The sequence below is a fragment of the Lactuca sativa genome, chromosome 2, assembly GCF_002870075.4.
Source record: "Lactuca sativa cultivar Salinas chromosome 2, Lsat_Salinas_v11, whole genome shotgun sequence".
NCBI lineage: Eukaryota > Viridiplantae > Streptophyta > Magnoliopsida > Asterales > Asteraceae > Lactuca > Lactuca sativa.
The window spans coordinates 81,511,144-81,522,869 of NC_056624.2; the positions used below are offsets into that span (position 1 = coordinate 81,511,144).

General features: G+C 33.9%; 1 protein-coding gene across 2 annotated transcripts; it reads left to right on the forward strand.

Annotated features, from left to right (window-relative positions):
- The first annotated feature begins 652 nt into the window (after positions 1–652).
- Positions 653–5,491, forward strand: LOC111886336 (hydroxymethylglutaryl-CoA lyase, mitochondrial). Of its 2 annotated transcripts, none has more exons than XM_023882569.3 (10): positions 653–1,046; positions 1,233–1,368; positions 1,887–2,079; positions 2,217–2,364; positions 2,594–2,773; positions 3,041–3,121; positions 3,216–3,379; positions 3,638–3,774; positions 3,846–3,961; positions 5,173–5,491. In XM_023882569.3, the coding sequence occupies exons 3-10, from the start codon at positions 1,913–1,915 to the stop codon at positions 5,401–5,403; spliced, it is 1,224 nt and encodes a 407-aa protein (XP_023738337.1). In that variant the 5' UTR covers positions 653–1,046; positions 1,233–1,368; positions 1,887–1,912; the 3' UTR covers positions 5,404–5,491. The 2 variants fall into 2 exon arrangements, with proteins under 2 accessions (XP_023738337.1, XP_023738338.1); XM_023882570.3 differs by having other exon boundaries at positions 1,248–1,368.
- Positions 5,492–11,726: the final 6,235 nt, after the last annotated feature.

Genomic DNA, 11,726 nt, shown 5'->3' on the forward strand with positions numbered 1-11,726 from the left:
TTGTACCTTGGTTGTTTTGTATTTTCTTTTAATTGAGTAAGTAGATTAAAAAAGATAGAATTTCCGTGTGTTATGGGTTGAGAAAGATGAAGAAAAAGAAAAGACAAAAATTTATGTGAAAGTGAGTTCGGTGGGTCTGGAGGTAACAACTCCCTCTTATCCCCCTTAGGGAGGAGAGAGTCGTTCCCATGAACCCACTGAACCTACTGCCACATCAGTTTTTCTCTTTGATTTTTTTTTCATATTTCCAAATCCACAACACACGGAAATCCTATCTTTCTCAACCCACTTAACCCACTTAATTAAAAAAATATATACAAAATAATCAAGGTAAAATCTTAATTAGCAATAGAGTTACTGCCGATACCACTCCCTCTTCGGCGGGTTGTTTAATTGGTTTCACGAACCCACTTTATTTTTTCTCTCATTTTCTCTTGTATCATATTTTATAAGATTTATAGCTTAGTTGTTTAGTTTTCTTTTTTAATTGAGTGGGTTGAGTGAGTTGAAAAAGATTGATTTTTGTACGTTGTGGGGTTCGAAAATATAAAAAAAAATAAAAAAAATAAACTGATGTGGCATTGGATCATTGGAACGACTTCCTCTCCCTTATTGATCGACCTTTTATAAAATGTTCAATGGTGTCTAAAAGAGGTGCCTCAAACTTGAAAACGGAATATCCCGTTTTTTACGGGTCGGTCAAGGATCGCTCATCCAGACACATGTGAATCACTAGTCAACCCCTTCTACATTATTAAACTCCGGCGACGAGTCGCAGCCCTGGCCCGGTCAATACCCTACCGGGGAATTCTCTGCAAGGCTTTGCTAGCTGATTCATGGAAGAAATAATCAATTCATCGTCAAAACTTACTTCAACATGCATCTATTTTTCAGCAACTTCCGTAAATGCGAAGAACCGGAAATCAAAACCCCAGTCAAAGGGGTTTTTGTCTTCATTTATGATAGTCTAGCCGGTGAGAATGATGGGAGGAGAGAGAGGAATTGAATATGAATCTAAGCTTTGAATTCACACTACCATACGTTAGGTACGATGCACACAACTTCAACTACTTTGTCTGTAATTTTAATTTATTTGACAACTGCATCACCACCACATGTATGGTAGTAGGCAGCTGTACGCAGTCTGTGCCTTACGTTTTCTCCTTTTTACACTTTTCCTTCTATAATATATATAGGAGCTATGTTTAATACTGTTTCTTTTGGACTTTGAGCATCTATCATTGTAGGTGCCCTTATAGGACCGATAATTTCTAGAAGATCATTCCTCATTCCGCGTTCATTTATATAAATTTTCCGATCAGGGTTTGCTGTATTCTGCTTCCATCCACGAGCTTCTATTGATTTCAGGTGCGTTTGTTTCCATTTCTTTTTGTTTCAGATGAATTTTCATCGTTTCTCTCAAAACAAGAGGGATATTGAAATGGAACTGCTATTTTTTAGAGATTGGGGAATTCAGGAATTGTTGTTAGTTTAGATGCGTAAGCCAGCTCATGAGTCGTTAAAAACAGAGGATTCTTAGGAAGAATGATATTTTGAGCATCACAAATTCAGGAATTTGCATTTCATTTTTCGTGAGTAGTGTAAATTCTTCAATAATTTAGCATCGGATTTGCAGCAATTTTTTCTGGTTCTTGAAGAAGATTGTGATAGAATCCTAATTACCGGTTTATTGGAAATTTACTATCCAGTTCATTTTAGTCCTAAAACCACATCACCGAATGGACATTTTAGGGCTATTTTTGTCCCTCTTTTTTGAATAGGACAAAATTTAGTTAATGTCCCACCTTCTTCCAGATTTTCTTTTTTGTCATGGTTGCTTAAAAAGCAACTTAAAGTACTTAATTTAATCAGTACTTGTACAACAGGGTTGAAATACAGTACAGTTTCTACAATGTCGAGTTTGGAGGAGCCTCTTGGTATGGACAAATTGCCAAGCCTAAGCACCATTGATCTTTTCCATAGACTCTCATCCAACGGCTGTAGCACAAGTGGAGGGGACACTGGAATGGGAAATTACTGGATTGAGGGAAATACTTCCACCTCATCAAATAGTGATGAGTATGTGTCTTTTTCTAACTCTTTACTTTTTGTATCACATCTATGTTTTTTTTAATTGTTGCATACATGAAACTGAAAAGCAGCGTGTTTGATCTAAAGAGAAAGTTTACTACTTTACTTATTGTAAATATTCTCAGGGATGATTTTGAGTATGAAAAAGGAGCATTCTTTTCGAGACATAAAGCAAGAGATATGTCTCAAAGCCAAGGGAGGAACCATGTAGGATATGAACATTTACCATACTTTCAGCATAATGATGTAGGCCTACAATACATAACAAATCAGGTGAAAACCAATAAGCATAAACTTCTAAGGTCAAATGTAGTTATTTATCTTCAAAATTCAATAAATTCTTCAAATTTGAATGGAATTGCGATAACCCATCATGCTCTTTAGCTAATCTTTAAATAAAAGTTTGTTGGTGTTACATTTTATATACCAATTTTAACTTTTTAAATGTACTTGACCTCAAATGGGAATAATATATTCCGCTTGTTTTTTTTTTTTTTTAAAGATTTTCAAAGGCATACCAAAGTATGTGAAGATAGTGGAAGTTGGTGCAAGGGATGGACTACAAAATGAAAAGAATATGGTTCCTACATCTGTTAAAATACAACTAATTCAAAGACTTGTTTCTACTGGATTATCTGTTGTTGAAGCCACAAGCTTTGTTTCCCCAAAATGGGTACCTCAGGTATCTTTTCTCTCACTAGGATTTACACTGGACAAGCTTTCTAAAGCTATTTTTAATGACGGAACATGGGGAGGGCATTTACGTCTTTTGCACAGACGACAGATCTATGTTCCACCTTTTTGTGTGAGACAAACGTTGCAATTTTTGTCCCATTGACGAACTTGTATAATGTATCATTTTTTTTTTTATCTATTTCTTGTGTCTTTTAATTTCAATCTTACATGTTTATTACTGTTTATATGTGTGTGATTATTGTTTTTGATGAAGCTGGCAGATGCAAAGGATGTTATTGAAGCATTTAAAAGCTTTGATTCTGTGAGATTGCCTGCATTGGTTCCTAATATGAAAGTGAGTAATATTCCTCCAAAACTGTACAATAAATAATTGTGTTTGCACTTTGCATATATGTAAACTCATAAACATGTATTTTTGTTTCAACTAGGGTTTTGAAGCTGCCATTGCAGCTGGAGCAAAGGAAATAGCTGTTTTTACATCAGCATCCGAGTCATTCTCAAAGTCAAACATTAATTGCACTATTCAAGAAAGTCTTGCTCGTTATCGTGCTATTGTATCTGCTGCCACAAAGCTCTCTATTCCTGTTCGTGGGTATGCTCTTAATTCCTTATGGTGTGTGTTAAATTGTTAATGAGGATGAGAAGGGCATTTACGTCTTTTGTACCATACAAAAAATTGGAGTTTTTGTCCTATTAAAAAATGTTGTGGTCCCGGTACTAATGCATGTCAAACGCAGTACAACCTGTTAACAAAAACTTTCCTATTTATTTAAAATTGAAAAGAAAAGTTGTACTATTTATTTATTTACATAAAAAGTTTTATTGTTTAATGTTATTTCTTGTAATGCAGATATGTGTCATGTGTGATTGGATGCCCGGTTGATGGAATGACGCGTCCATCAAAAGTTGCATACGTGGCAAAAGAACTTTATGACATGGGTTGTTATGAAATATCACTTGGGGATACTATTGGGATTGGGACACCAGGTAAATTATCTCAATCATAATTTAATTATTTTTTTTTATTAATTTATAATTGATGTATATTTTTTGTGTAGGCACGGTTATTCCAATGCTTGGAGCAGTGATGGCAGTTGTTCCTGTTGAAAAGCTTGCGGTTCATTTTCATGACACTTATGGCCAATCTCTTCCAAATATTTTAGTGTCCCTCCAGGTAAAGTTAAAACTTAAAACCCAAATTAGATTATAGTAAAAGCAAAAAGGTTAAAAATGACGAATGAACTATTCCATATGTCCACTTTTAGTCACTTGACTTATTTTTGTCCACTTTTAGGTAATGAATTTTCAAAAATCGTCTCATTTTAGTCCCTTTAACCGGAAATAGCCCTTAACCAGTGTATGTGGCCTCTGTGACTTTTTAAATGGAAGGGGTTGCAGTTTGGGTTTATTGCTTTTTGTCTTAAAATGAGATGATTTTGGTTGTCAATATAGTGTTATTTTTAACGTTATTTGACATTTGTTTACTTTTGATCATTATGACTATTTAAAATGTGAACAATTGTTTGTAAGGTAGCGTAATGGAATTTGTAGTTTTATATTATGTTTTAACTATTGTTATTGTTAATGAAATTAAAAACCATTTGTATGGAAATTTTTAATTATCATAAAAAAATAATTTTGGATATTTTTTAGTTAATTTGACATGTCAATATAGGTTTTACATTTAAAATATTTAAATGTTTTAAACTTTAAAAAAAAATTGAATATGTTTTTTTACATTTATTTGATATTTTGATTTATATTTTGAACTTAACATTATATTTAAATCAACATTTTAAGTATATTATTCATAATTTATTAAAGTCCCCCATCAATATGATAATATTTCACATTAATAACATATTTAAGTTAACAAATTAGACATTTTAAGTTGAAATTTAGAGAGTTTGAAATTATCAAATCCATATAGTATATAATAAATAATAGATACAATAAACTTATAAAAGAACATCAAAGTTAGTTTTTTCTAACTTATATGATTACGATTAACAAAAATATAAGTTAACTTTAACTTTAAACTTTATAAATGTTGGATAGTTTATTATATGCTAAATTCTAACAGAATTATACCTAATTTTTTACACAATCTCCACACTACATATTTGTCTTTTCATATAACGCAATCTATTAGATAGAATTATGAAGGTAACAAATAACAGATGTGAGCACTAGTCAAATCAAAGACTCTAACCGACTTGGACGTAATAATACATTAATCATGTCTAAACGGGTTAAGTGAGAAGACATCACTTCACTCATTCAGACACTTCATTCATTCAGTCCAAAAAAAAGAAAAAGTCTTTATGCATACGACACTTACTCCATACAAACATCATTCATATAAATTGTAATTGGTGTTAACAGATGGGAATAAGCACAATAGATTCATCCATCGCAGGATTAGGAGGGTGCCCATATGCCAAGGGTGCTTCGGGAAATGTGGCTACTGAGGATGTGGTTTACATGCTTGATGGCCTTGGTATCAAAACCAATGTTGATCTACGTAAGCTTTTGCAAACGGGCGACTTTATCTGTAAACATTTAGGTCGCCCATCAGGGTCGAAAGCTGCGCTCGCATTTAGCCATAAGAATTAAAGAACGCAAATGTTCATTAATTGTATACAAACAATTGCATTTTCTCTAATATATATAGGCTAATATATGCCATAGTTAAAACGATTGAGATATCGATGTTAACTATGATATGGGATTAGTAATTGTTGACTTGTTGTGTACTTGTGAGTTGTGAGTTGTATGATTTACCTTTTTGTAAAACTAGTGAGATGGTCTCCACGTTGCAACAGATTCATAATCATATATATTTTCGACACCATTTTTGGAAATACAACGACCATTTATGTAATGTTTAAGTTAAATAGGGACCATTTCCTTAAGTTTCTGAAATGTGGGGACCATTTTTGTAATTTTTTTTGAAAGAGGGACAATTTTTGTAAATTTGTTATTAGGCATCGACCATTTCTGTAAATTATCTGTTAGGCCGTGACTATTTCTCTAGGAGAGGTGATATTTTTATGTGTTTTTTTATTCATCTACTTAAATAAGATGTTAATGACTTTTATATCCTTATCATGAGTAGAGATGTGATATTTCTATATGGGTTTTTTATTCATCAACTTAATCATGATTCTCTTTCTTTGGTTAAAATGAAAGATGTAAAAGGGAAAACATCTTATTTTTAGTAGATGAATCATCTTTCCTTTTCTATTTTATTATCTATGTGAACTATTTTTGTAATTTTCAAATTAAACATGGTCTATTTTTGCAAATATTTGATAATACAGGAAGCAAATACAATTTATACAAATATTTGATAATATAAGGATGAAATTTTTAATTACAAAAATCAACAATATATAAGGACCAAAATAGTCATTTTTTATTTGTAATTTAGACCAAATGTAACATCTTTAAAAATCTTAGAAAATTAATTGTACGTGAATTTAGTGTAAAAGGGAAAAATGGTCAAAATATTTGTAACTTGGATTTAGGTGATATATGTTCAAAATGATATTTGAAACTGTTAGAATAATTGTTGGATTTTGGTTTGGATCAGTTGTTGTGTAATATGAATTTACATGGGATGAAGATGTGTTTTTAGTTAAGCACAAAAACTATAGCCCAAGGTACGTTATGTGTAAGTTGGATTTACGAAATGCGTAGAGATCTTTTGACAAACAATGTTGTACGTTGCAAAATGTGATGCGTTTGAATGTACAACGTTGAGTAAGAGTAAGAACGTGGCACATGCACAAGGGACTAACACATCGCAACTTAAAACTATAACACCCGATTTCAAGTATAATTTCAATACTAATATTTTGGGAATTCTTGATGGCCATGACGTGGTAGAGGGATCTCCACGACGCGTCATTCCTGCATGCAATGCGCATCTCATTAAGGCACCACGATGTGGTCATGCAATGACGAGAACATAGTGGAGGCAGAATGTTGAACTTTAATTTTTCGGACTTAAGGCCCTATATAAAGGAAGTGATGACTAGGGTTTCCTCCACCCTCAACCTTCATCATCTCCAAAGAACCCTTGATCAAATCCTAGCCCCCCTTGCAAGTTTTGAGTTCATCTTTGGTGTTTTTGTGATCTTGGAAGGAAGAAAAATGAGTCTCTAGTGCAAGAATCCAACAAACAAGCCACCTCCATCATTTTGTGCACCTTCTAGACTATTTGTAATACCTCAAGTTCCCATCTTGGTGATTCCTTTCTTGTAGATCTAGCTTCCTTAACACGTTTTGGTCCATAAATGAAGTTTGAATGATGAAATGAAATAAAGTTTGCAACTTTATGGCTCACTTAGGTTCTTTGAGACCAATATCTTCTAAGTCTAGAAGTTGGATGAGATTTGTAAGCTTTGCATGAGTTTTAGGTCAAGTTCTTACCATTTGATCTAGCTTGAGTGAAGGACATGCATGGGACATGCATTTCCTTAAAGTATAGATTTTTATGAGCTTTTGGAGTCCCTATAAGCTTTCTATAAAGTTGGAACGAAAGGCTTAACAGATTAATGGCTTAATCTGTTAAGCTATTTGGAAGAAGTAACCACGGCGAAACATGGTGCTCGCCATGACGTGGTAAGCATAGTTTGCGCGACAGATTTAGCATTTAACTAGCACAACGTGGCCATAGGTTGGCCATGCCATGGTGTTCTCCTGAGTTGAATTTTTGATCAGGGTGACTTTTGGTCAATAGGCTAGTTTTAGAGTGTATACTAAGGCTTGGTCTTAGGTGTGTCGATAGGTGGATTATAGCATCGGTTTCACAATTGTTCAAATTGTGATATACCCGATCTGAGTATAAAGTGAGTCTTCTCACTATACTATGTATGTTGCTAGACTGTTTTTTGTGACTTTAGCATGAAAGACCATGGGAGGACCATGTCACTTGTATGATATGTCGCACCTTCCCCAGCCGTTACCGGAAATGCTGAGTGGTGACGATATTTACATAAATGATCCAAATCATAGAGCACAAACCATAACTATCTTTTTCTAAACGAAATCTATTACAAGGAATTAAACGAAACCTATCTATATTCAAGTTGATTATCCTTGCCTTGATCCTTACTCCATCATAGGAATACATGCGGTTTTAAAAACGTCAACTTGATGTTGGTGAGCCCACAAGTTTGAGATAAACAAATAATAAACTATTTTTGAAAACTTTTTAGGAATTTTTATGATGATTATGATCATTTTACTTCTATTCCTTATTTCATATGCTTATTATATTACCTCTTTCAAAATTTCCTTTTATTTGGTAACTTAATCCTATCTTATTATCTTTGTAGGATACTTTGTCGCTCTTATCTTATTATCTTTTTAGGATATTCTACTAATCCTAACTTATCATTTCTATAGGATACTTTACCAATCCTATCTTATTATCTCTGTGTTTTAGGACATTCTATTAATCCTAACGTATTTTATTTACTACTTGAAGGCGTCCCTCTAGGTAGTCGAATCTCTAAGGTGGTTGTAATGTATTACCATGAGCTCCCATAATTGATGTTGTCTGACTAATACTTTCCCCGCACGACGCTTCATCGGACGTCAAATATCATTTGAATAATAAAGAAGTTATCCTGCCGGGATTGTAGCTAACAATCGTAGGTGGGGGTGTCAATCCACGTATAGACCTATACATATCTTTCTAGCTCTCGCAAGATTAACGATTACAGGTTCGAGGTAGCCGAATTTAATCCGTCTAAGGATGAATAATAACAACTCACTAACGCATTAACCTTAGGTAATTTTTATCTTTTATCTTTTCTTTCTTAGTAATTTCCTATAACTATCACAATATAAATCTTTTACTTTATATTTGGTAATTATACTTTTAGATCTCATATTTTTTTTTGTGTGTATATATATATATATATATATATATATATATATATATATATATATAAAGATATATTTTCATACATATATACCTTAATTATGGTTAATTTGAAAACAACATATTTAGGCAGAATAACAATTAGGTACAATGCATATCCCTATAACCGACCAACATTACTTCTAGGTATTATTTTATCCCAGGGAATTGGCTATTATAACATCTAGGTAATATCTCTTCCTTGACTATCGAACATCATAACTCTTAGGCATAATATCATAGCTTACAACTAGGTATAGTATTTATGAATACTTTATCCTATAGTTTCATGTTTTATATAACGATCGATATTTATAAATATAAATACATTTTGATAAAGCAGTTCGATAAGCATATATCCCCCCATAAAACCTTTAAAAGAGTGAAAAGGGGCTGTGAACGCATCCTAGTAGTGTGATCAGATGCATCCTTGCTACGACACCTGAAGCTTCACGCCAGTGGGAGGATTTCCGGAATAGCTTAATAGATAGAGAGAGGGAGAGTTTTGGGTGTGAAGAAATTAGAAGTGAGCATTTCTATATATAATGCTTATGCGCACGGTGTACTTCACGCGTGACGTGCACACGACTCATGGCTCCATCCGGAGTTTGCCATGTGTCACACTTTTGATGGTCCACATCTCTCCAATCTTGACGAATCTGGGTGTTTGAAGTGCGTGTTGAGCATCGCGCGCACTTGGCATGCAATTCTAAATCTTATATAAAACTCATATCTTCCTTATATGAATCTTGTCTCTTACCCTATTTATATATTTGAGTAGCTCTCTACTAGTACTAGAACTTTCCTTAAGGCTGCGTTGCTAAATTTTAACTTTTATTTTTAACCCGTATTTTATATTTTTCTAAAAATTGTTTCTAATTTATAAAAATCCGTTTTCGACATTTTTCCTTTTAAAGTTCTTATCTCTTGGAGTACTACGATTTTCCTTTTAGTGGCGTTAGCCAGAACTCAACCGATTTTGTGACATCCCCAAAACCACGGCCAGAAAAGACCGATTTAATTTATGCTTTTAAAATAATTTTCAGAGTAATCATTTGATTAAAAGAGTTGCGGAATTTGTTCCCAAAACAAAATATGATAAATAAAATTTATCAAAGCATTCCTTAAAGAAATGTATTTTCATATATAACAAAACTCGGGATGTCATGTTCCGATACAGACCAAAACCATAAACGACACATTATAAGCCTTTCAACAGTTATATACAACTACTGGCCTATAAACAAAATATCTTCACAAGTTGTCCAACTTATGCTCTCGCGCCACTACCTGTAATACAAAGAAACTGAGTGGGCCAGGCTTGGGAGCCTAGCGAGCATATAGGGTTTTCAACCCACAATAAATAATTATATTTAATTTCACCAACCAACAATAACCCGATTACCCATTCCCGTTATCCTCACTTTACGTCCCTAAAACAACAACTATCACAAGGGACCTAGACTAGGATTTTTCATCGGGATGGACATTACTGCAAAAGAGTTTCCTCGACAATAGATGTCCTAAAGGCAACCATAAGGGGGATAGAGTACAACGGTGAACACATCGTTCACAACACCTACTGGCTATGAACCTGTCAGCGTTCTACTGGACAGTCTAGAAAGAGTCCATGGTCGTCATCCATACTCCGATAGATGACTAGATCAACAATAACATCGAGGCCTCTCATCATTTTATTTCCTCACACATCAACTATCTACCCAAGTTCTACCCAACATATTTGTAGATAAAAGTATATATATATATATATATATATATATATATATATATATATATATATATATATATATATATATACAGTTTAAAACATGTATACAACATTCAATCAATACTCATTTCACTAACAAATGATATATAAACACATAGTACATATTTTATGGAGAATACTTCGTATTTATGTGTTAGAAGAAAGCAAATACACACTCATTCAAAACGTATACTTAATACCTTCAATAATACTTGTATTAAATCGTGTTTATGAAAGAGACTATGCACTCACTTGATAAGACGATGCTCGGATAGCACTACGACTCTTCAAGTAGTAACTCTTCGATAAATCTGGGATATCTTCAGATACCGGGCTTCTCGGGGGCAGAGCTTCGGCTTGAAACTCTTTTCTTCTCGGGATCTTCGGTGCTTCGGGACTTGCTTCGGGTGTAAGGATGATATCGGGGCTTCGGGGGTATAACTTGCATGTAAAACGAGGTAATATGGGTGAGAGGAAAGAAATTGAGCAACAAAACTCGGTTGGCCTCGCTTTCTATTTATAGGAGGCTGAAATTCTATGCTCATGTCGTGAGCCACTAATGCTCATGTCGTGAGCTTGATAGGTCACTACGTTTGACATGGCCACTTGCCCTGGAAGGTGTCCATCACCTACTCACATCGTGAACACTGTGTTCACGTCATGAGCTCTGATACAGGTGGAAGTGCGTGCCCCAAACTTCGTAAATTCATATCTTTCACATACGAGCTCTGTTTTCGACGTTCTTTATATGCACACGTAGGTGAGATTATGCTCTACAACTCTCGTTTAGACTCCGTCGGCTAATTTTGAATTTAAATTTTATTATATTATTTTTAGTAGGCCGGGACAGGAAAACTTCGTTAGGAATTCACAACTCCTTCATCTGACATCCGTTTCGTCTGCCTTTTTACCGTTGCATTACTATCGACGAGATCTTCGATTCTTGTTTAGATTGTTTCGGCTAGAAATCACTCGATCTCATATTTGAACTTTGGGCTGTGTGACATCCCCAAAATCACGGCCAGAAAAACCGGTTTCATTTATGCATTTAAAATAATTTCTGAGTAAATCCATTGATTTAAAAGAGTTGCGGAATTTGTTCCCAAACAAAATATGATAAAATAATATTTATCAAAGCATTTCGTAAAGAAATGTATTTTCATTAGATAATCAAAACTCGGGATGTCAGATTCTGATATAGACACAAAAGCATAAACAACATATTATAAGCCTTAC